The sequence below is a fragment of the Camelus dromedarius genome, chromosome 4, assembly GCF_036321535.1.
Source record: "Camelus dromedarius isolate mCamDro1 chromosome 4, mCamDro1.pat, whole genome shotgun sequence".
In the NCBI taxonomy this organism is placed as follows: Eukaryota; Metazoa; Chordata; class Mammalia; order Artiodactyla; family Camelidae; genus Camelus; species Camelus dromedarius.
Window position 1 is genome coordinate 36,178,079 of NC_087439.1, and position 21,415 is coordinate 36,199,493.

At 37.5% G+C, this 21,415-nt stretch overlaps 1 protein-coding gene across 14 annotated transcripts in view; it reads left to right on the forward strand.

Moving 5' to 3' along the window:
• Nucleotides 1–21,415, forward strand: part of PKP4 (plakophilin 4) — a 210,150-nt gene that overhangs the window by 137,248 nt on the left and 51,487 nt on the right. For 11 of the 14 annotated variants that reach the window (XM_064484801.1, XM_064484802.1, XM_064484803.1 and 8 more), the window contains 3 exons: nt 17,373–17,504; nt 17,615–17,805; nt 20,577–21,129. In XM_064484801.1, the coding sequence (XP_064340871.1) occupies nt 17,373–17,504; nt 17,615–17,805; nt 20,577–21,129 (876 nt within the window). Of the gene's footprint in view, nt 1–16,970; nt 17,037–17,372; nt 17,505–17,614; nt 17,806–20,576; nt 21,130–21,415 lie in introns of those variants that run through there. The other 3 variants (XM_064484799.1, XM_064484800.1, XM_064484807.1) reach the window with 2 other exon arrangements.

Below are 21,415 nucleotides of genomic sequence, written 5' to 3' on the forward strand. Positions count from 1 at the left end.
TCGCTGAGCAGCCACATCATAGACCAAGTACTGTCCACGTTGCTGGCCAGACAGTGATGGACACGACATACACGTGCCCCTCACCTCCCGTGCCCCTCACTGTCCCGTAAAGGACAGTGCCAGCAATGTATAAGTGCTGGAATAGGCCTTGAAATTGAAATACTTTGGCAATTTTTAAATAAGGCTTGAATGGAGTAAAACTCAAATCACCAAATGCCTGGCATCTGAGTTTACCTGAACCGGTACCAAGATGTTACCAGGTACCTGGTGTTACTCATAGTGCAAACGAGGCCCTCTGCTATTTTATAAAGAAGCTGTTCCCAAGAACTGTAGTATTTTACTCAAACCATAGATTAGGCAGAGGCATGTGAAAAGCTGCTTAACAATAAGACTTACAAGCAGCAGTTTAATACAAGGAAAGACATGCCATGAAGGAATATGTGGTTAACTGCCAAGTAAGTATTGTGTGGGAAACATTGTTATAAATGGACAATCCACTTCTGAGATAGTTTTGCAGAGAAGATGAGCCTGTAGCCTGGGGCTTGACAGGTAGCAAGGGTGTTGTCATTGGGCAGCAGAGGAGATGACAGAAATGTCTTGTGGGAACATTTAAAACTGGTTTGGGAAGAGATAAGATGTGCGAAGTTTAGACAGCCACACTGGGTCAAATTAAAGAGATCTGTAAATACCAGGGACTTTGAGCTCTCCTGCAGGTCATGGGGAGCCACTAGAAGTTGTGGGTTTTTACTGCCAAAAGCCAGGCAGGCACATTGTATGATGGTATCTATTTATACCTAGAGAGAACGAACTTAAATGATGAAGACACATCACAGGGAATGAGTATCTGGGCTCTTGGTGTCCCTTCTACCTCCCCCGCCCCCCAGTGCATTTATTCAACTTTAGTCATTTGACTGCCGTCTTCATGACTTACTAATGCATAAAATATAGATAGATAAATAAAATATTATAGATAAAATATTATATTCATGTATTTCATTTAATGTATGAACACTGTATACTCATATTTTTATATATATTCCAAAATAGTGCCTCAAATACTTTAGTCTTAGGGAAATACAACTCCAGTATTCATCTGTCCTCACCACGGCTACATTCATAATTCACACCTAATAACTATATTTCGCCCCTCACTTTGGTCAGAGAGTACTCTTGCCCAAATTCATACTCGAACCTGGGAGGTGTTACATTTACCTGCCTTTTGCAGGGAGGGGAAAGTATACTAATCTTCAAACACAGCAAATACAAGTAATAGTTACTCCACTTTCTATTATTTTAACTATATTAATGTTTCTTGTGTGTTTTCTTAAATTTCCCTACTTTTCAGCCATACTTAAGGCATTTAAGTTGTAACCATGGCAATGAGCTATAATGATAAGGGTAGAAAATTGAAGTTTGATCGTAGGAATGAAAGAGACAAATCTGGTTTGTTTCCTGTTCCTTTTTCTAAGCAGTTACAGATGCCCTTTAGAAGTCTGATTGTAAGTAAACAGGATAAAATGACAGTTTTGCTTCTACTTCTACTATAAAGTTTAACTTTGTCTTCTCTTTACCACTTTGCATGCAGAGATAGCGGATATAATTTGAAAATAATCTTGTTTTTAGAATTTAGTGGTCCTACCCAGAATGAGGTAGGGGTGGATTAAATATAAAAAATATTGAAAAGGTCTTTGGTCTATTTTGTCCTAGGCTAGGTCTTGACCGAAAAAAAAAAAAAAACAACTTTATTCGATTGTCTTGGTTTCCTTTAAAAAGAAAGATTACATGAAAGGGTTTAGAATTGAAGGTCTGTTATTGTTCCTCATTCTTCTTTAACATTTACTTGAAGACACTTTCTCTACTCTCCCCCTCCTTATTTTGTATTACAAATTTGACTTGAAAAGCTTTTCAGCAATAGGGCTTGTTAGCAAGGCAGTGGTTTGATCTCTACCTGGGAGAGATCCCTGCCTACTCAGGTGTTTTCAGGATGTTATATTCTGTTGAAATGCCAGAAATTGAGACCAACTGCTGAATTTGTTTTTAAATAGCTAACTTACTGCAGAGTTACTTTCTAAGAAAGAGCTCGATGCCCTATGAGGAGAAGATTTCTGTTTATGATTCAGTTTGGGAGAATCAGCTTCCTTGTTTTTTGATTGGTTGGTTGGTTGATTTTTAACTTGTACCCGGGATCATAGGCTATTGGAAAGAAAAAGCCAAAGCCTTGGACACTCAAAGAGGTAACTTCCCAAAGCATGGGGAAGAACCATCCATTCTTGAGAACATTTTTATCTTCCTCGGCTGATTGGGAAAGTGTCTTAAGGAGAAGCTTCCTTGGATATAATAAAGTTGTTTGGAAGCATTTATGCTCTGTTATTATCTTGCCCTTTTGTTGCCTTCTCTCTTCATTATTCTGTATTTTCTAGCTTACCATCATTACATACCTACTCTCTAAAAACACAAGTGCACATCCTCTTGTCTTTTATGAAGAGGGGAATTTATCATTTTCTGTTTGGGCATTGTGTTTTCCTTAGCCTTGCATTTCCCATGACCTTGGGTTTTGTGTGTGTTTTTATGTATATTCTGCTAAAAAGGAGTGAAGGGAGAATGTTGTCTTAGTGTTTTTTTCTGTTTCCTCTGTTGTTAGCCTGCCATTTTTCCATGGTTCACGTCTTCATATCTCTTACCAGTATATGGAGTTGTACAATCTCTTATGTTTCACCAAAATTTGAGGTAGCTTTTAAGAATACATATGATAAAATCGAAAAGTAAACTCCAGAATCACAGAAAATATATATTAGAATAATAAGTAAAGACCTGAGGAAAGTGAGAATGCAAATGTATGTACATGTAATTATACTTCTTCAAGATGGACCATATTATGGAGGATATCTTTTAAAGAAAAAAATCTTGAACTTTCTCTTTCAAGAAAAAGCACACCAGTTCAGTCCTAAATAATAATAATAATAACCATACACAGTGTACGCTACCCACGAGGATGAAGCTGTTGAAGCCATAAATTGAGTCCTTTTGTCAAAGTGATCATGGCTTGTTACTTAAATCCTCCAGCCACATCCTGTCAAGTGAATTTTGCCACAAATCACAATTTCAGTTTTTCTGTTTGGGGGGAAGAATTACCAGTCTAGATGGTTGCCAGTTTTAGTGCTTCTGTGTAACATGAGGTGGGGGAGTGGCATCAGTGAGAGACTCCATTCCTCCCCTCCTCTTTCCTACAGATTAGGACCAGGAACCTTCTACAGAGCTGGAGTGCTGTGTCTTTTCCCACCAGATCAGAGAATCAGGCTCACTTTGATCTGAAGAAAGTACTCAAGAAACAGTTGCAGGAATAGATATTAATGTATGTTGAGTAGGTGATTGGGAGTTACTACTCCTGATCAAACTGAAGAGGCCAAAGGATTGGAGTCGCTAGTAAAGAACAAGTTAGCAAAAGACATAGGAGCATAAAATTTCTGGTTGACCCAGAAGGCACTAAGGGATTAGCAGACTTGGGTGAGTCTTTCACAATAAGTAGGAGAGAAAATATTAATGAGTCCATGCAATTCAAATATTTGATGTTTGACAACAAAGGTGAAAGGAAAGGAAAAAGATGGTGGAAAAGTAGAAACTTTAAGCTGATCAGATTATTTAATTTAGCAGTGCCACATGTATTTATAGTAGAATGTGTGATATGCCATAATTTTAACGTGCTCTCCATGCCACTCATCACTGTGTGGTATACACGGATGTGAGTTATTAACATACTACTAAACTTAAGGCTTTATAAAAGTTAAGTTTTAAATTTTCTTTATATATTTAAGTTTTGTTTCTAAAATGTATGAGCACGAGTTTCTTCCACTGGGATGGGTTTTAAAAACAAATAAACACAAATACTGAGGATAAAAGATAAACGAGAGACTAGCCCTAAGTCAATTTATCTTTCTTTTTTTCTCCGTCTGGAGCAAGTAATTTACAACACAAAAAAGCATCAGCACATCATGAGATAAGACGCAAACTTAAATGGGAAAACTTTATGCCTCAGTAGAAATGTACTGAATTTATAAAGGAGATACAATAGGAAGTTATATTATACATATTCATAAATAGGATGCTAGATTAGCAATCATGTATAAAGGACTATTATTTTACTGAGAATTTTGAATGTTATGATTTATTATGGCTGTAAACCCTACAAATGACAGAATTTTATTTCTATTCTTCTGAATACCTGGAGGAGTACAAATTTCTATTAAAATCAGCCTTTTTGGGCCTTTAGCAACATAGCTTCGTGATCACCTCTATAAAAGTTCGCTTAACTTTTTAATGTTTTATTACACTTTTAAGATTTTATTACAAAAGTAAGACATGCTTATTTAAAAGAAAAAATTGTCTAGAAGAATTTGAAGTGAAAGGTAAAATTTTTCTTCATTTCCACATCTCCCCATACCATGGCCATGGTCCCTGCTGCTCCCCCATACACAACAATGTAGAAGAAAATCTGAAATAAGATGCACCAAACTGGTAAATTAGTGTGTGAGATTGTGTGTGTATGTGTGTAAAATATCCACACACATTTGCATTTGTTTTGTTTTGTATTTAATACAATGAGGATATATTATACATTGTTCTATGACTTAGTTTTTTTCCTTAACAATATAGTAAAACCATGCACGTGTTTCTGTATCAATATACAAAGATCTGCCTCCTTTTCAGTGGCTGTCTGTTGTTTAGAAAATTCAGTAACCAGTCCCTTATTAGTGAACTTTTTTTTTTTTCAGTTTTGCACTTTAACAAACAATGGTAAAAATTTTCTCTACACATCTGTCTGAGTGTCTCTGTCAATTACATTTTTTACAGGAGACTGCCTGGGCAAAAGTGTGTACATTTTTATTTTGGCATTAGTGTCAGATTGCCCACCAAAAATGTTTAGCAAAAGCATGTGGGACATGGGAAGACTTTTCCTCTATCCTCTTAGATTATGTCACTGGAATTTAACTGACAATAGACAGATTAATAGGAGGAAAAAAACAATTATTCATATACATCTGGAGCTCACCAAAGGAGTAGCTCCCCAGATGGCTAAGGTTGGGGATTATGTACCTAAATAGAGGAGAGGAGGCAGGCAGACAGGCTTCTGTAGGAAGAACACATGGGTTTCTGGGGAGCAAACAGGAGCCGAGAGTTTGTGATGACATTTGTTTACCCAGGTGTGAGTGGGTAAACAAATGTTGTTTTTTTTTTTCTCCCCTTCATTCCATAAAACTCCCCCAGAAGGGATCCATGGCAGCCTCACTCCCAGAAGTTTCTGCTTTTCATGAAATAAGGGAAGCTCCAGAAGGAGTTCTTTCTGTATCTGCTGAATCTCCAGTATCTATAGTTTAAGATAATCTTCATGCCAACTCTCAGGGTCCCAATAGTATGTATCCCTACCTGTACCAACTGTTATGCTTGTCTGTGCTTCCTGTGTTAACAGTGGATAGTGACATGTGAAGTATAAATCTTCATGAATGTTTAAAACTTTAAGAAGTTATTAGGCTTTTAAAAAATTGTTTCTAATTTCCCTGTATCGTAAGCTTTATGGACAGATTAATAAAGTTATTTAAAAAATAATTATTAAATATTCATTAAATGGGAATATTGCATGACGACTTCAGCATACCACTGACCATTATATTATTTAATTCTTATGGAAACTGGAGATCAGCCTGATCTTGGAATTTAATAAAATTGTCATGTTTCCTGTCAGCTTTGCTTTCTTTCTTCTTATCTGCCTCAAAATGATCAGATACATTTTTTTGTCAACAAAAATGCAATGACCACTGCCAAAATAAGCAAAAACCAAACTCTTTATCACCACTGGAGGCAATTTGGGTGCCTCACTTCAACACCTCACTCCAGAGGTTCCCAAACTTTGCTGCACATTAAAATTGCCTGTGGAGCTGTTAAAATTTTATTCCCAGGCCTCCCCCACATACAGTTAAATCCAAAAGTCTGGGGCACAAACCAGAAATCAATAATCTTTAAAGACCCCTAGGTGATTCCACTCTGCAGTGTGTGAACTACTGCCTTACTCATAATTAAATCAGTTTAATTACTAGTAATTAAAGAGAAGAATTAAAGTTTATCCTCCCTGTCCTGTACAGATTTTATTTCAGAATAGCCAAATAACCCTAGTCATTCCTAGCTATCTAAAGATTTCTAAAATATGCCAAAGAGTTCCTACTGATCAATGTAGAAAGAACAGTAAAATTAGAAAAACCACCAGTTTGCAGCTCCTAATGAAATCATTGATTCAAGCAAAGATTGTCAGTGTATGAAAAATAACCTCTGTTCTTAATCTTAGCCTCACAGTAGAGTCACCTTGGGAGTGTTTTAGACAATTCTGCTGACTGAGTCCCATACCCACCCACTTCCACCCCAGGGGGTTGCAGTGTGCAACCAAGGTTGAGAATCATTACATTAGTAGAAAGGAAGATAGTGAACTTGAAAATAGATCAGCCTGCCACACCACAGGAATTGGCTGATTGATCTGAGCAAATGTAAAAGCTATGATGTGACATGATGTGAAGTACACAGCACCATGCGTAAAGTATTCAGCATAACTACAGAAGTTTGACCTGAAAGCTTTTAGCTCTAAATTTCTCCTTATAAGCAAAATTGAGGCCAGAGGATATGTAAATGCCACTACGAGACACCCATCAAACAAATTCAGAATGTGGCGCATCCTCTTGAGTTTATTGCTGTGGTTCCAGCAGTGAGCCAGGAAGATGAAAATGGGGAAATGGGCTATCTTTTTGAGATTTAAAGGACTTAGGTAACCATCGCAGTTAAATGCAATTGGTGAACCTTATTTCAGACTGACGAGTACAAGCCACTGAAGAAAGACATTTCTTGAGACATCAGGAAAATTTTTAATATGAACTCATTGTATGGCATTATGGGATAATGGTAGTGTTGTGAAGTCCTTATTTTATAGAGCTACATAGGGAAGTATTTAGAGTTCTGATGATCCGATGTGAGGGGTCTGTTTTAGAATACTGTAACAGAAGAAAGGAAAAAGATAAATGGAGTGTTAGAAGTGTGGCATACAGTTGTAATGATTAGATCTGGGGTGGTCAATTATGCTTTTCTGTTTTTATGTATGTTTGAAAAAGCTTAATTTTTAAAAATTACATACCACTTCTTTAAACAAAGGACTCAAAGTATTGAGGTTAAAATTGTACATCAGAGGGACCTGATGCATAGAAGCCAGCAAACTGTTGACCACACTATGAGGGTTCATCCTAACAGGAATGAAACCAACAAGAGATGATGGTGTGCGCTCCCCGGCCAGTGGGTATTATTTCACTTGAGTTTCCACGTAGATGGAATTTGGTTAGATGAATTCTTACTAAGCAAAATTACCTGTAACATGCTGGGCATCAGCTGAGAACCCCACATTATCACTCTGTGTGTCCATGGGTGGCAGCCACCAAATAAGAATGTTAGCATTCTGCTTTTGCCAACGTGTACCTGAATGTTCCCAAGCCAGTTATTCACGATATATGAACACATCCCCCAAAAGCTTAAAATTGTAAGTTAGTACTTTGTGTAAAAATCAGATATCCTGCTTTAGCCTTTAACATTTTATGCTTAATTCAAACATGTCAAATAAGTATTTTAAATCTCCTGCTTTTAGTGATATGCAAAGAAATATCCTATTAACTAGCTAAAATAAAACAGAAATTGTCAAGTCAGAATGCTCTTCTTTTTCCACTACCACCACCTCACCACACAGAGCCAGCTTTCCCAGTTTACAATGGTTACTTTGGGGAACATTAAAAAGGCTACAATTTATAAATAAATCTCCACATTTCATTTTTATGCCAAAGGTAGCCTGCATTTAGCTTTATCTTGATAATCTTTACCAAAAATGATAATCCAGTAGAAACATACGGGAAAACCTAGTTTCACAAGACCCATTTATTTCTTTTGATAGGGAATACGTATGGATTTTTTTAAAAGAAGATTTTTTTTTGGTTTTTTTTTTACAAGAATCTGTCTTATATCTCCCACTATCAAGTATTTTCATTTCTATCTTTGGTAACGTTTTTTTCCCTAGAAGGAATGAAGTTTGTCTTTGAAAAAATATTTGAGTGATTTTTGAACACTTATTTTCTGTAGACCTCAGACTTTTTACATCACAGCAAATCCCTTATTCTTTTTTCTGCTTTACTCTTTAGGAGGTGAGCACCCCATGGCCTTTTATGACCGCCACCTATTAAAGTTGGACACTTATGTGTGTGATCCATTTCTTTTCATCTTTATATTTCTAAACTTCTTGTTTTTCTAGTTTTCCTTTATAGGTATAATGGAGTATAATTTTTTATGGTAGGTGTAACACCTATATATTAATTAGTACCCAGACTAAAAATACTTAATCAACACTCATTTTAATATGTCTGTGAAAATTCCTATTTTTTTTCTATAAAGTATTTCTAGTCATTTTGATTCCCTGACCAGAATTCAGAAATTTGAAAATATTTATGACCAGGGGGTCTCTCTGTGACATACAAGCCTAACATACTTTTCAGATTGTTATTGTAGAAATCAAATAAAGCACTTTATAGCAGTTGATACAGGTACGAAGTTTGCTTAGATTGTGAAATTAAATTCAGGTAGATGAGCTGTTGCAGTGGATTTCAAGGCAGACTATTGATGTTTAGAGCAAGGTTTAAAGTGAACTAGAAGGTACTTCAATAATAAGGGTTTCTGTTTTCCAAGGCTTTTCACACAATGTTTTCTGGATGAGTAAAAGTTAAGAGCCACTATCTTAATAATTTTTTAAAGATGGTATAAGTGTGCATAAGATCCAAGAACCTAGATGTACTCAAGAAAACCAGACTTGAAAAAGTTTCAAGAAACATGGTCTTCTGCCCATTCTCCCTAAGTCTTTACTCTCATTAAAACCCAACTTTTAAAGGATATTATAGGTATGTAGTAGTTTTCAGTTGAGTCAACAAACTCCAAGTATCTGTGATAGTCTTAAAGTATCAGTCAATATCCATCTACGTCTTCTGTGGATTAAAGAGTGTTTTTATGCTCCATACTTTCATCACCCTGTTCACATTTTCACCCTGAAACAGGATTTCCCAATGATCTCATTGCCTCCAATAATAAGGTTACCTGCCATAGAAATGAGTCTCGTACGTCAGAGAAGTTACTGAAGAGGACAGATCTTCTGGGGACTGTTTTCCAGGTCCCCTTCCAGAATTAGGCTGAGAGCTTTACTTCTTAGCCATTGAAGGCACTGGAATATTTCTGCAGGGGCTCTATGCCAAGTAGACTGCCCCCCGAGCCTATGGTCCTACAGGAGGTGAGAGTCCCATGGCCAGACAGGAAGCTGAGTCCTTGTAAGACAAAATTTTATACTCATATTTTTCAGAGTATTGTCTCAACTCATAGGTCGGAGTTGGAAAAAATGTGACATACTCAATTCCCTTAACTGTCAAAGGGAGTATCATCTGCCTTAACATGGCAGACTGTTACCATCCCAAGAGTCCTGCCAAAATCCACACTATACTGCTTTTTATGCAGGAGCAGACCCCTAAACACTGTAGCAACTCCAGACAAGGAGACTCTAGTGTAAGGTTATAGCATGCTGGATTGTAAAAGACTAGTTACAGGACTGTATGTACTAAAAATTTCCTTACTGATCTCTATTCCTGTTTCCATGGTGATTTTACACACAGTGCAGACCACTGTCATTTCATATAACAGACACATAGATTACCAAAGCAGAGGCATTTTAATAATTTCAGTTTCCTTAGAGAAACCTTAGACTTTTTACTGAGCATATGTTTGTGCATACTTGGTATGTATTTCAGAGGGTACATCGCAAAAAAGATAAAACAATTCACTTTGTATTTCATCTTTTACTATGAGCTTAATGGGATGGATAATACAACATTTTCATAGCCCTACAACATTATTGTCCCTTACCCACTAATATTTTTCTTAGCTGTAACCTTCTACTTTTTCTAATTAATCATCTTTTTTCAAAAATACTATTCAGGCACTCAGATGAAATATAACAGGCAAGAAGGACCATGTTTTCAATAATATCCCTGTCTTAAACACAGATGGAGATTATTTCATTATACCTTGAAGTTTGTTCAGGTTCTTTATTTTCAGACATTCACTTTTTTGGAAGATGCTAATTTGATGTTTGAAAATGTCCCATAGTATATTTCTGCTGTCCCAGAAAACATGTTTGTGATTTTTTTTAGAAAAGGTAACACATGTTCTTCAATACACAGATTAAGGAGGTAGCATTCACATTCTGTTTGCCATTTTTACTCATAAAATGTGTCTCATTTTCATGTTCTGCTTGTGCTAAATCACAACATGCCAACTATTTAACTGTAGTTTACAGCATTGATCATGAAATGATTAACCCCACCCAGTAAATCTCTGTGAGTTTCTCTGGTAAATTAGACTAGTATCTTTTTCTGTTCCACATAGCAGATGTTTTTAAAAGAAAGATTGCATAAATAACGTATCATTAATAATTGTGACATACCATACTACAATAAGGAATACTTTATTCATTAATTAGGAAATGACCCTTTTGCTTATCTGACATACAGTGGCTATATGTATATAAATTTATGTGTGTGTATAATTTGTGAATTACAAGTTTTCAAAGAAACAATAAAAAAGTAGTCAAACTGTTTTGAAAACAATCTCATTTCCTTTGGATGATCAGAAGAGATTTCAGTATCTTTATCTTTGCAGATATACATTATTATTGGACTCCACAATGTACAATATAATACTGTATAGTTGATATACAATATTACATTAGTTTGGAGGGTGTGATTCAACATTCATATGCCTTACAAATTAACCATGATAAATCTAATAACCATATGTCACTGTACAGAGTTATTACAGCATTGTTGATTATATTCTCTATGCTGCACATTACATTCCCATGACTTACTTATTTTATAACAGAAAGTTTGAATCTCTTAAGCCCCTTTACCAGTGTCACCAAAAATTCCCCCATCCTTAACTATTTGTTTTTCCTCTGCCTGTGAGTATGTTTCTGTTGTGTTTTGTTTGTTAGATTCCACATATAAGTGAAATCATGGTATTTGTCTTTCTGTAATTTATTCACTTAGCATAATACCCTCTAGGTCTATCTGTGTTGTGGCAGATGGCAAGATTTTGCTCTTTTTTTTTTGGCTGAGTAATATTCACACAATGGAATATCACATCTTTATCCATTCATCCAGTGGTGGACACTTAGATTTCTTCCCTATCTTAGCTATTGTAAATAATGGTGCAGCAAACATATGGATGCATATATTTTTTCAAATTAATATCTTTGTTTCCTTCAGGTAGATATCCAGAAGTGGAATGGCTGGATCATATGATTACTTCTATTTTTAATATTTTGAGGAACCTCCATACTGTTTTCAGTAGTGGCTGCACCAGTTTACAATATCATTAACAGTACACATTATTTTTGTATATGTTGCATTCCTTTGCATGTAGTTGTCCAGTTTTCCTGACACCATTTATTGAAGTGACTGCCTTTTCCCCACTGCATATTCTTGGCTCCTTTGTAGTAAGTTAGTTGACCATATAAGCATGGGGTTTTTGTTTCCTGAGGTAGTTCTGTATCACTATAAAATTCCCTCTTAGAACTGATTTTGCCTAGTTTCATAGACTTTGGAATATTGTGTTTCCACTTTGATTTGTCTCAAAGTATTTTTTTTACTTCCTCTTTGATTTCTTCATAGACCTATTGGTTGTTTAAATGCATGTTGTTTAGCCCCCAGGTATTTGTGTTTTTTTCCAGTTTTCTTCTTATATTGATTTCTAGTTTCATACTATTGTGGTCAAAAAGATGCTTGATACAATTTCAGTCTTCATAAATTTATTGAGTCTTGTGATTCATCCTGGAGAATATTCTATGTGCTGTAGAAAAGAATGTGTGTTCTGCTATATTTGGGTGGAATGTTCTGTACATATCCATTAAGTCTATCTGGTCTAACATGTTGTTTAAAGCCAATGTTCCCTTACTGATATTCTGTCTGTTTGATCTGCCCATTGATGTAAGTGAGATGTTAAAGTTCTCTATTATAGTATTGCCATCAGTATCTCCCTTTATGTGTTTAGGTGCTCTTTTGCTGGGTACATAGGTGTTCAAGTGCTATATCTTCTAGTTGGATTAATCCCTTTATCACTCTGTAATGCCCTTCTTTGTCTTTTGTTACAGTCTTTATTTTAAAGTCTATTTTGCCTGATAAATGTATTGCTACCCCACTTTCTTTCATTTCTGTTTGCATAAAATATATTTCCCCATGCCTTCAATTGTGTGTCTTTGAATCCGAAGCAAGTCTATTATAGGCAACATATATATGGGTCTTGTTTTTTTAATCCATTCAGCTACCCTGTGTCTTTTGATTGGAGTATCTTGTCCATTTGCATTTAAAGTAATTATTGATAGGTACGTACTTATGGTCATTTTTTTAGTTGTTTTCTGGTTGTTTTGTAGTTCTTCTCTGTTCCTTTCTTCTTCTCTTTTTCTCCTCCCTTGTGATTTGATGACTTTATTTTTTGTGTATCTGTTAAAGGTTTTTGGTTTGTGGTCCCCATGAGTTTTGTATATAACAACTGGTGAATATAGCTATATATTTTAAGTTGATGATCACTTAAGTTCAAGCACATTCTAAAAGATAAGGGTTTTTACTCTCCTCCCAGAACTTTTTATGTTTTTGAGGTCGTACTTTATATCTTTTATCTTGTGTGTCACTTAACTAATTGTTTTAGATATAAATGATTTTACTACTTTTGTTCTTTAACCTTCATACTAGCTTTATAGGTTATTTATCCATTAGCTTTACTATGTTTTTCTTTAAAGTGAGATTTTTTTTCTGTCATTATTTTCTTGATTCTAATTATAGCATTTCTTTTCCATTTAAAAAATCCCTTTAACATGTTTTATAAGGCCAGTTTAGTGTGATGAACTCCTTTGGCTTTTCTTTTTTGGGAAACTCTTTTGATCTCTCAATTCTGAATGATAATCTTGCCAGGTAGAATATTCATGGTTGTAAGTTTTTCCTTTCAGAACTTTGAATATATCATGCCAATCCTTTCTGGCCTGTAAAATTTCTGCTGAAAAATTAGCTAATAATTGCCTTATGTGGGTTCCCGTGTATGTGACTTTTTTTTTTCTCTCTTTATCTTTAACTTTTGCCATTTAATTATAATATGTCTTGGTGTGGATCTCTTTGAGTTCTTGTCATTTGGGACTTTATGCTTCCTGTACCTGGATATCTGTTTCCCTTACCCAGGTTAGGAAAGTTTCAGCCATTATTTCTTCAAGTATATTTCTTTCCTTTTCTCTCTCTCTTCTCTTTCTGCAACCCTGTAATGTGAATGTTAGTATACTTGATGTTGTCGTATAGATCCTTTAAATTATCCTCATTTTAAAAATTTTTTTTTGTTGTTCTTATTGGGTGATTTTTCACCACCCTGTGTTCCAGATCACTGACCTTTTCTTTGATCTGCTGTTGATTTCCTCTAGGGCATTTTTTTTTAAACTTTAGTTATTGTATTCTTCAGGTCTGATTGGTTCTTTTTTATATTTTTTCTGTCTTTTTTGAAGTTCTCACTTAGCTCATCCATTCTTCTAGTTTGGTAAGCATCTTTATGATCATTATTTTGAACTCTATCTAGTAAATTGCTTATCTCCATTTTGTTTATTTCTTTTTCAGAGGTTTTGTCTTGTTTTTTCATTTGGAAGCTATTCCTTTTTCTCTTCTTTTTGTCTGGTTGTCTCTGTTTTTTTCTCTGAGTTAGGTATATCAGCTTTTTCTCCTCATGCTGAAATGGTGGTCTTATATAGAAGGTCTCCTGTGAGACCCAGTGGCACAATTTCTCCTGGTCACAAGAGCCAGGATCTCCAGGGGTATCCCCTATGTGAGTTGCATGTGCCCTCTTGTTGTGTTTGGACCACAGTTGCTATGGACATTCTGTGTGGGGCTGTGCCCCAGCTCGACTGGCTGCAAGATTTTGCAGGCACACTGGTATGCTGGACTAGCTCCCTGGAGTGGTAGCCACTTTGGAGGGGTGCCAGTATTAGCTGGGGCCACCATTGGGTGGGGCAGAGTAAGGACCACTTTTAAGGGGCCAGCTGATCTGGGTGGGTTGAGCAGGGCAGGTCCTCAGGAACACTTGGGGCAGAATGCATGGTGTATGTTAGATTGAATAAAGAGTGACAGGAATGGCACCTGCCAGTGTAAGGGAAGGAAAGTAAAAAGAAAAAATACTGGCATCTTCCAGTGCTTCTGTTCCCAGAGAGAGTTCCAGCAGATCTCTGCCATCTGGCACACACACCCAAATTAGTGAATCTCCTTCTCATATGACCTTGATGCTTTTCAAGCTGCTTTGGCCCTGGGACTTAGAGCAAGTGAGTGTGTGTGAGCCCTTTATGGGCAGATTCTCAGTTTCCCACAGCCCTCTGGCTTTCCCAGACTTAAGCATCACTGTTTTTCAAAGCCAGATGTCATGGGGGCTCATTTCCTGGTGCAGGTGCCCTGGGCTGGGGAGCCAGATGTGGGACTTGGATCCCTCACTTCTCAGCAGAGACCTCCATGTTTATAATATCTCTCCCACTTGTAAGTTGCTGCACTCAGGGTGTGTGTTCTGACTAGACCGCATTCCCTTCTACCCATCTCAGCACAGTCTCTTCTTTATGTCCTCAGTTGTATAAATTCTGTTCTGCCAGTCTTCAGGTCATTCTCATAGTTGTTGTATACATAGTTGTAGTTGTGTGTAGGAGGTGAGCTCAGGATCTTTCTCTACTCTGCCATCTTGATTCTACCAAGATTATTCACTTTAAATAGCTTCTCTTAAAAAGAGTTTAAATGAGCACAAGTGCCTGTCACCTGGTTAGTGAGAAAATGTTCCATTGGGTAAAATTGCTGAAGTAGAGGTTTTTAGGGTGCCTGTTTCTCTTTTCTTATTTAAATAGTATCTCCTAATGGTTAAAAGAGAGACATACATGGAACGCTAATGGTTTTGGTTTCCATGGTGATAATTTTTCAGATTCTAATACTGCATGCCACCTAGTGTTTCCAAGCCAAAAGCTTTGATGTATTGGTATCCTAGGTTTTATCGTGTACTAAAGCTGAAGCTAAGAACTGTCTAAACATCTTCTTTTTTAAAATGGCACCTTTTTCCCTGTATGAGCAGTCTTGAGGCTACCATAGTGATAATTCCATATCTATAGCTTGTTGCCATTTCATACATGATTTTTTTCCAGTGTTCCATTCCTGGATGAAATAAAGATGGAGTGCTGCATAACTGATTTCCGGTCATCTCTTGTTTAGCTTCTTCAAGGCATTCCCGTTCCCTGTAAACTCTTATAACCTAGCAAACTGTGTCTTTTACCTAGTCCCTAATAAAACTCCTTCACAAATTGCTGAATACAAATGTTTAGAACTCTGGAAAGACAGAAGACTTAAAACTGAAGCAAGTCACTCTCCAGTATTATTAGCCGATACTTAGATCATGTGTCAGTGTGTACCGGAGAAACCATATACAATCTATAATCTGTATTGAAATTCCAAACTTTAGAATTCAGAGCTCACAGAACTCTGCGACCTAGAAGTATACTGTCAAATGATAAATCTGGAGACAGGTTTATTAACAACCTATATTAAGAATGTCAGCAAATCTTTCTGGAGGCAAGGAAACAAAACCTTGGATTGAATCTGACATCAAGTTAAAGGTTTAGAATGTGGCATTCCCAGTTCTCCCATAAACCTCATATTCACTCTCCATACTAGCTTGATCAGCAATGCCTAAAGAGTTTTACTTTGCTTTCCAGGGACAGACCCTGTTGAATGCAATAAAGTAAAGCCACAGCACAGTGCCAGGCTTGAATCAGCACTCAATAAAGAGAAGCTGCTGTTCTTACTGGGAATTCGTTCAACAAATATTTACTGAGTACCTACTGAGTGCTCTACACCTATGCTAAGCTTTGAGGATACAACAGGAAGCAAAGCAGACAAAAATCCCTGCCCACACTGAGCTTATATTCTCATGAAACGAGATGGTGATAAGGGCTGTAAAGAAAGGATAGGCTGGCCTCCTGTGATAAGTGAATACTGCTTAGATATCACTTCCTTTAGGAAATTTTTTCTTAAGCTCCTTCCCCGTGGACAGTAACACAAAGGCGCGCATGTGCATGCACACACACATACACACACACACACGAAGGGAAACACCATATCTTTTCTCATAGCAGCATTCTTAGAGCCTAGTGTATAGTAGGACCTTAATAAATAGTTAAAGGAAGAAAGTCGGAAAAGAAAGGCAAATTAAGACGAAATAATTGAAATTATTAGGATTGTGTACACAACTCAGAATGTGAAGCAGACTCGTTTTAAATTTCTAAGGTGGGAGTGAAGTGGCATTCCTGGAAAAATGTTTGTTGGCAGCATGAGGGTTAAATTTGGGAAAGAAGAACTTGTCATGAGGATAATCAGAACATGGGCAAATGTATTTTGAAGATAGTAGAGAAAAGAGAACATATCTGAATGGAGTTTGGAAAAGGCAATATAATCTACACCACCTAAATTCACAGCATGAAAAACAGAAGTTGGAATAGAGAAGAAGATAAATTGTTTTGTTTTTTAAGTTCAGGATGGCAAAATGGTATAGTTGAAAATGAAACAAGATAATGGGAGAGAGAGATTTGGCTGGAGAAAACAGTAATGTGGTTAGATTTGTCTGTATTCATTTGGAAGAAGACCAAAAGTATAAAATAAGAAATTGGGTAAGAAATGAGAGTTTCCATTGTTAACAACTCTGTCTAGAGTTGCGTTGACTTTAGATGATATGAAATATGACATCAAAAGCTAGCCCTGCCTTTAGAGGTTTCATCACAGACTTAATAATGTGAACATCATGCAGGTTTTCATTTCAGAAGTTTGAGATGTGGAGGATCTTTTTAAAAAACAACCACCATTCTCAGAGTCTGAGAGGTGAGTTTTCCAAGAGAAAACAAGGTTGGTTTTCAGATTTTGATTTAATATAGTGTATAAGTTAATTTGTAGCTGATAATCAGAGTGAACAACATTCCTGAAATTCAGCAAAATATATTAATAAACTGAGTATATGGAACACTTTCATTTAGAAAAGGGTCATAATGATTGTGCAGTCTAAGGTGAAAATAGGCTTGTATTTTAACTTGTGTGAAGTCTTGAGTTTGCAGTCTTGTATTAAGATTATAAGATATTACTGACAAATACCTGAACCTTTTTTAGCAAGTTTTTATGTAATGTCGCTCAGTTTAGCTGATTAAACTTATCTTCTTGCAGATGTGCCAAATACTGCTGTAAACAAACCTAGAGTTTCTGACGCTGTCCATCCAAACAACTATCTCATCAGGACAGAGCCAGAACAAGGGGCCCTCTATTCACCAGAACAAACATCTCTCCATGAAAGTGAGGGTCTGTTGTGTTATCTTTTAAGTATTAGATTTGCTTTTCATATTTCCTTTTTGAAAATGAGCATCAGAAATATAAAATGAAGATATTTCCTGCTGGTTTCATTCCTGCAGGATCATTGGGTAACTCAAGAAGTTCAACACAAATGAATTCTTATTCCGACAGTGGATACCAGGAAGCAGGGAGTTTCCACAACAGCCAGAACTTGAGTAAGGCAGATAATAGAGCGCAGCATTCCTTCATAGGATCAACTAATAGCCAGCTGGTGAGGAATTCAAGAGCTGAAGGGCAAACACTGGTTCAGGTAAGCCAAACACAACCAGATCCTCTTAAAGACATGCCCCCCTAATTGAATACCTGTTATAAGTATTCCTGCTTAAAAGTAAAGCCAATACCGACCATTTTGAAGTTATAGAATGGATAAAGTAGCAAAATCGCTTTACACTATGAGTCCATGGTGATAAGGAATTTTTAGGCATGAAACTGAAAATGTATTAGTTCCTATTAATGAATTCTGATTAATCCTAGGCATAGGAGACTAATTTTTTTGAAAGCAGCAAGTTTGGCATGAGGAGAGTAGTCCAGGGAAAGTATGAGAGAACTGGGTGGAATGTTCTAGTCCCTGAGGGGTTATGAGTTCCTAAAAATACTAGAGCTAAAAACGTGCTATAAAGAGTCCTCGAGGGCAGGCAGTTCCCATACCTGCAAAAAATGGGACTGGCCCATTCTAACCAAAGCTTTTGCCTTCATCACTGGAATTGTTCTCTGAAAACACATTTCTTCCCTTTGTTAGGATAGAGATATTCCTGCCTATAGAAAGCTATGTATAGAAGCGTACCTGTTGTGTTAAGTTAGGGTGTTCTTACTTGATAGTCAACAATAGTAATGATGATGCATATGTATTCATAAAAACTCCTTAGTTCGCCACTCATCGCCGCTTTATTCACATCAGTCCTTCAGCATGTGCTAGAAGTAATAGGAGTCCCGAGTGGCAGTAACCAATGAGGATAGCTGTCTTCCAAGTTCCCCATGATTTCTCTGGAACTGAATAATGGCAAGATGATCAAAGAAGTTAGGCAAAGACTAAACTTCTCATAATGCAACGCAGGAAGCCCTGAAGGTACTCTTGCAGCGGGCCAGGGTTCCCGGTGCCAAAGGAGAAACACAATACGACTTGGCTCAGCAATTTAAGGGAAACTTTTAAGTATTAAGAAATATTTCTGTAAAACTCACACAAATATGGTGCATAAATTTTTAAGCTGAGACAGGAAGTCTTGTTGCCGAAGCAAACTACTTCCAGTGGCACCTCCATTGCTCGGGTGATAGACGTTTACTCCTCTGCTGTGAGGGATGCTCTGATGGGAGAGTTTGGGCAGCTTCAGACTAAATATTTATAGGTTATCTGCTTAGGTGAATTTCTGTGTCAGCAGGTCTAAAGTCACACTTCTGAATAATACTTAGCTACAGAACGGTCTGTTTTTCCCCTAAAAATGGTCGTGTTACCTTTTTATTTAATTTTTTTTTTAAACTTACAGTACGTTTTGTTCCTGGAGCTGAAGATTGCAAGGGGGTCTTTAAAACTGAATTTGTGTGTAGTCTAGGCAACACAATTTCTAGGTATCTGGGCCAAGTGTCATCCCATTTTAAAAGTAAACGGCTTATACATGGGATTTTAAAAATTATCTTTAGTGCTGTTAAACCTCAAGCATAGATTTTAATTCTCTGTCTACTAATTTTTAAACCCCCTCTTTCGTGCCTTGTTGTTTATTTACAATCCCCTTCCCTCCTCAGATCTTCTCTCCACAGCTGTTACCTTCCCAAAATTGTTGAGTTTGAGCATTCGAGTGATCTCAGAGCAGGTGTTTCAGGCAGCCAGTTGCTTATGACACCTGGAGACAAAGCGTGCTTCCTCTTAGGACATCTGAGATTATACAGAGTCCTTAAATCATCCCTGTTTCTTCCTTTATTGCCCCAACAAAAAGTGAAAGGGCTTGGTGACAACTCTTCCCTGGGAGTCACTAAGGAGATATAGAGCAGCCTGTTTCTGGGCTTGTAACCCAGGGCCCTGGCGTGTGTTTCCCACTCCTGTTCCCTCAGGCTGGAGGCCCAGCCCAGCCACCATTCTTCTTCATTATCGTACTGCAGCAAGGAAGGGGTTGGAGACTCTGTTTGCAGGAGTCTGCAGGTTCATAGAAGAACCAGCCATGGCAGCGATGCTCTTCATTTCCCTGTCTGCTCTCGTCCGGCTGGCTAGGCCAGGAACCCAGCAGAGATTTTGAGCATTCCTTCTGCTGGAACAGATTTGAGGGTACCTCTGTTTGCATCTCATTAAATCCACCAGCTAAAGACAAGAACTTATAAATCAAAGGAGGTAGAAAGAAGTGGCTGAAATCACTCAACAGCCACAGTTGAGCTAAAAGCAGAGAGAGATTTGACTCAAGCACCTGTGCAATCACGCTGTCCCTTGAGACTAAATCCACAGAAGAGAGTGTTGCATTGGACCCCAGGCCCTATCCAGACTTTCACTTATTCCACTTTGAAAAAATGCATTCCATTTGTTAATGGGGCCAGCCCATAAAGGCAATTATAGATACTGCTCTAGTTATATTTACATTAACGTATTGGAAAAAAAATTTTTTTTGGTTTTACGTAAATGCGTTACCTTGACCAAACTTTGACTCACAGGATACAAAAGTACACTGCTCCAGTGACCCTTCACACTTGTAATATAACATCTTCTGTGTGGTGAAAAAATGCATAGGCAGAGGGTAAAGAAAATGTAAAGATAAAAGAAAAGGGAATATTGAATGGCTTTAGATCTCTCTTTACTGGTTGATGTTAGTATTCTGAAGGGGAAAGGTGGAGATTAAACCATGAAAAAAAAGGTAGAACAAGAAAAACAGAATAAGGAAAAATTAAGATCCAGCTCGAAAGCATAAAAAGGAAAAGAAACTTAGATGCCTGAATAAGTAGTGAATTCACATTCTGTAGTGAGCTATGTGCGTTTTATTTCTGTAATGACAATGGACACAAAACCCTGGATAAACCCGTTCTCTTTTCTCCCCCTTTCATCAGCCATCAGTAGCCAATCGGGCCATGAGAAGAGTTAGTTCAGTTCCATCTAGAGCACAGTCTCCTTCTTATGTTATCAGCACAGGCGTGTCTCCTTCAAGGGGGTCACTGAGAACTTCTCTGGGTGGTGGATTTGGCTCTCCGTCAGTGACCGACTCCCGACCACTGAACCCCAGTGCATACTCCTCCACCACATTACCTGCTCAGCGGGCAGCCTCTCCGTACTCTGCACAGAGACCCGCCTCCCCATCAGCTGTACGTCGGATTGGGTCAGTCACCTCCCGGCAGACCTCCAATCCCAATGGACCAACCCCTCAGTACCAAACCACCACCAGAGTGGGGTCCCCACTGACCCTGACGGATGCACAGACTCGAGTAGCTTCCCCATCCCAAGGCCAGGTGGGGTCATCATCCCCCAAACGCTCAGGGATGACCGCCGTACCACAGCATCTGGGACCTTCACTGCAAAGGACTGTTCACGACATGGAGCAATTCGGACAGCAGCAGTATGAAATTTATGAGAGGATGGTTCCACCTCGACCAGACAGCTTGACAGGTGAGTACAAGGCGACAGCACTACACAAAGCCCAGCGGGGAAATCTTCCGTGCAGCCGTTGCTGAAACAGAGCATGTAAGGTGGAAAAATTTATCTGAAAATTTATACTAGAGACTTCAGGCTGACTTGTCTTTCAGGCTCTATAATTTTTAATGCATCAAATTACATACATTGAAATCATCAGACCTCTTTTGTAATGAATACATTTCCCCTGTTCCTCACGATATTACGGTATAAAAGGTTCTGTTTTGCATTTTAGAAGAATTGGTTGGAATTCTAAACGGTT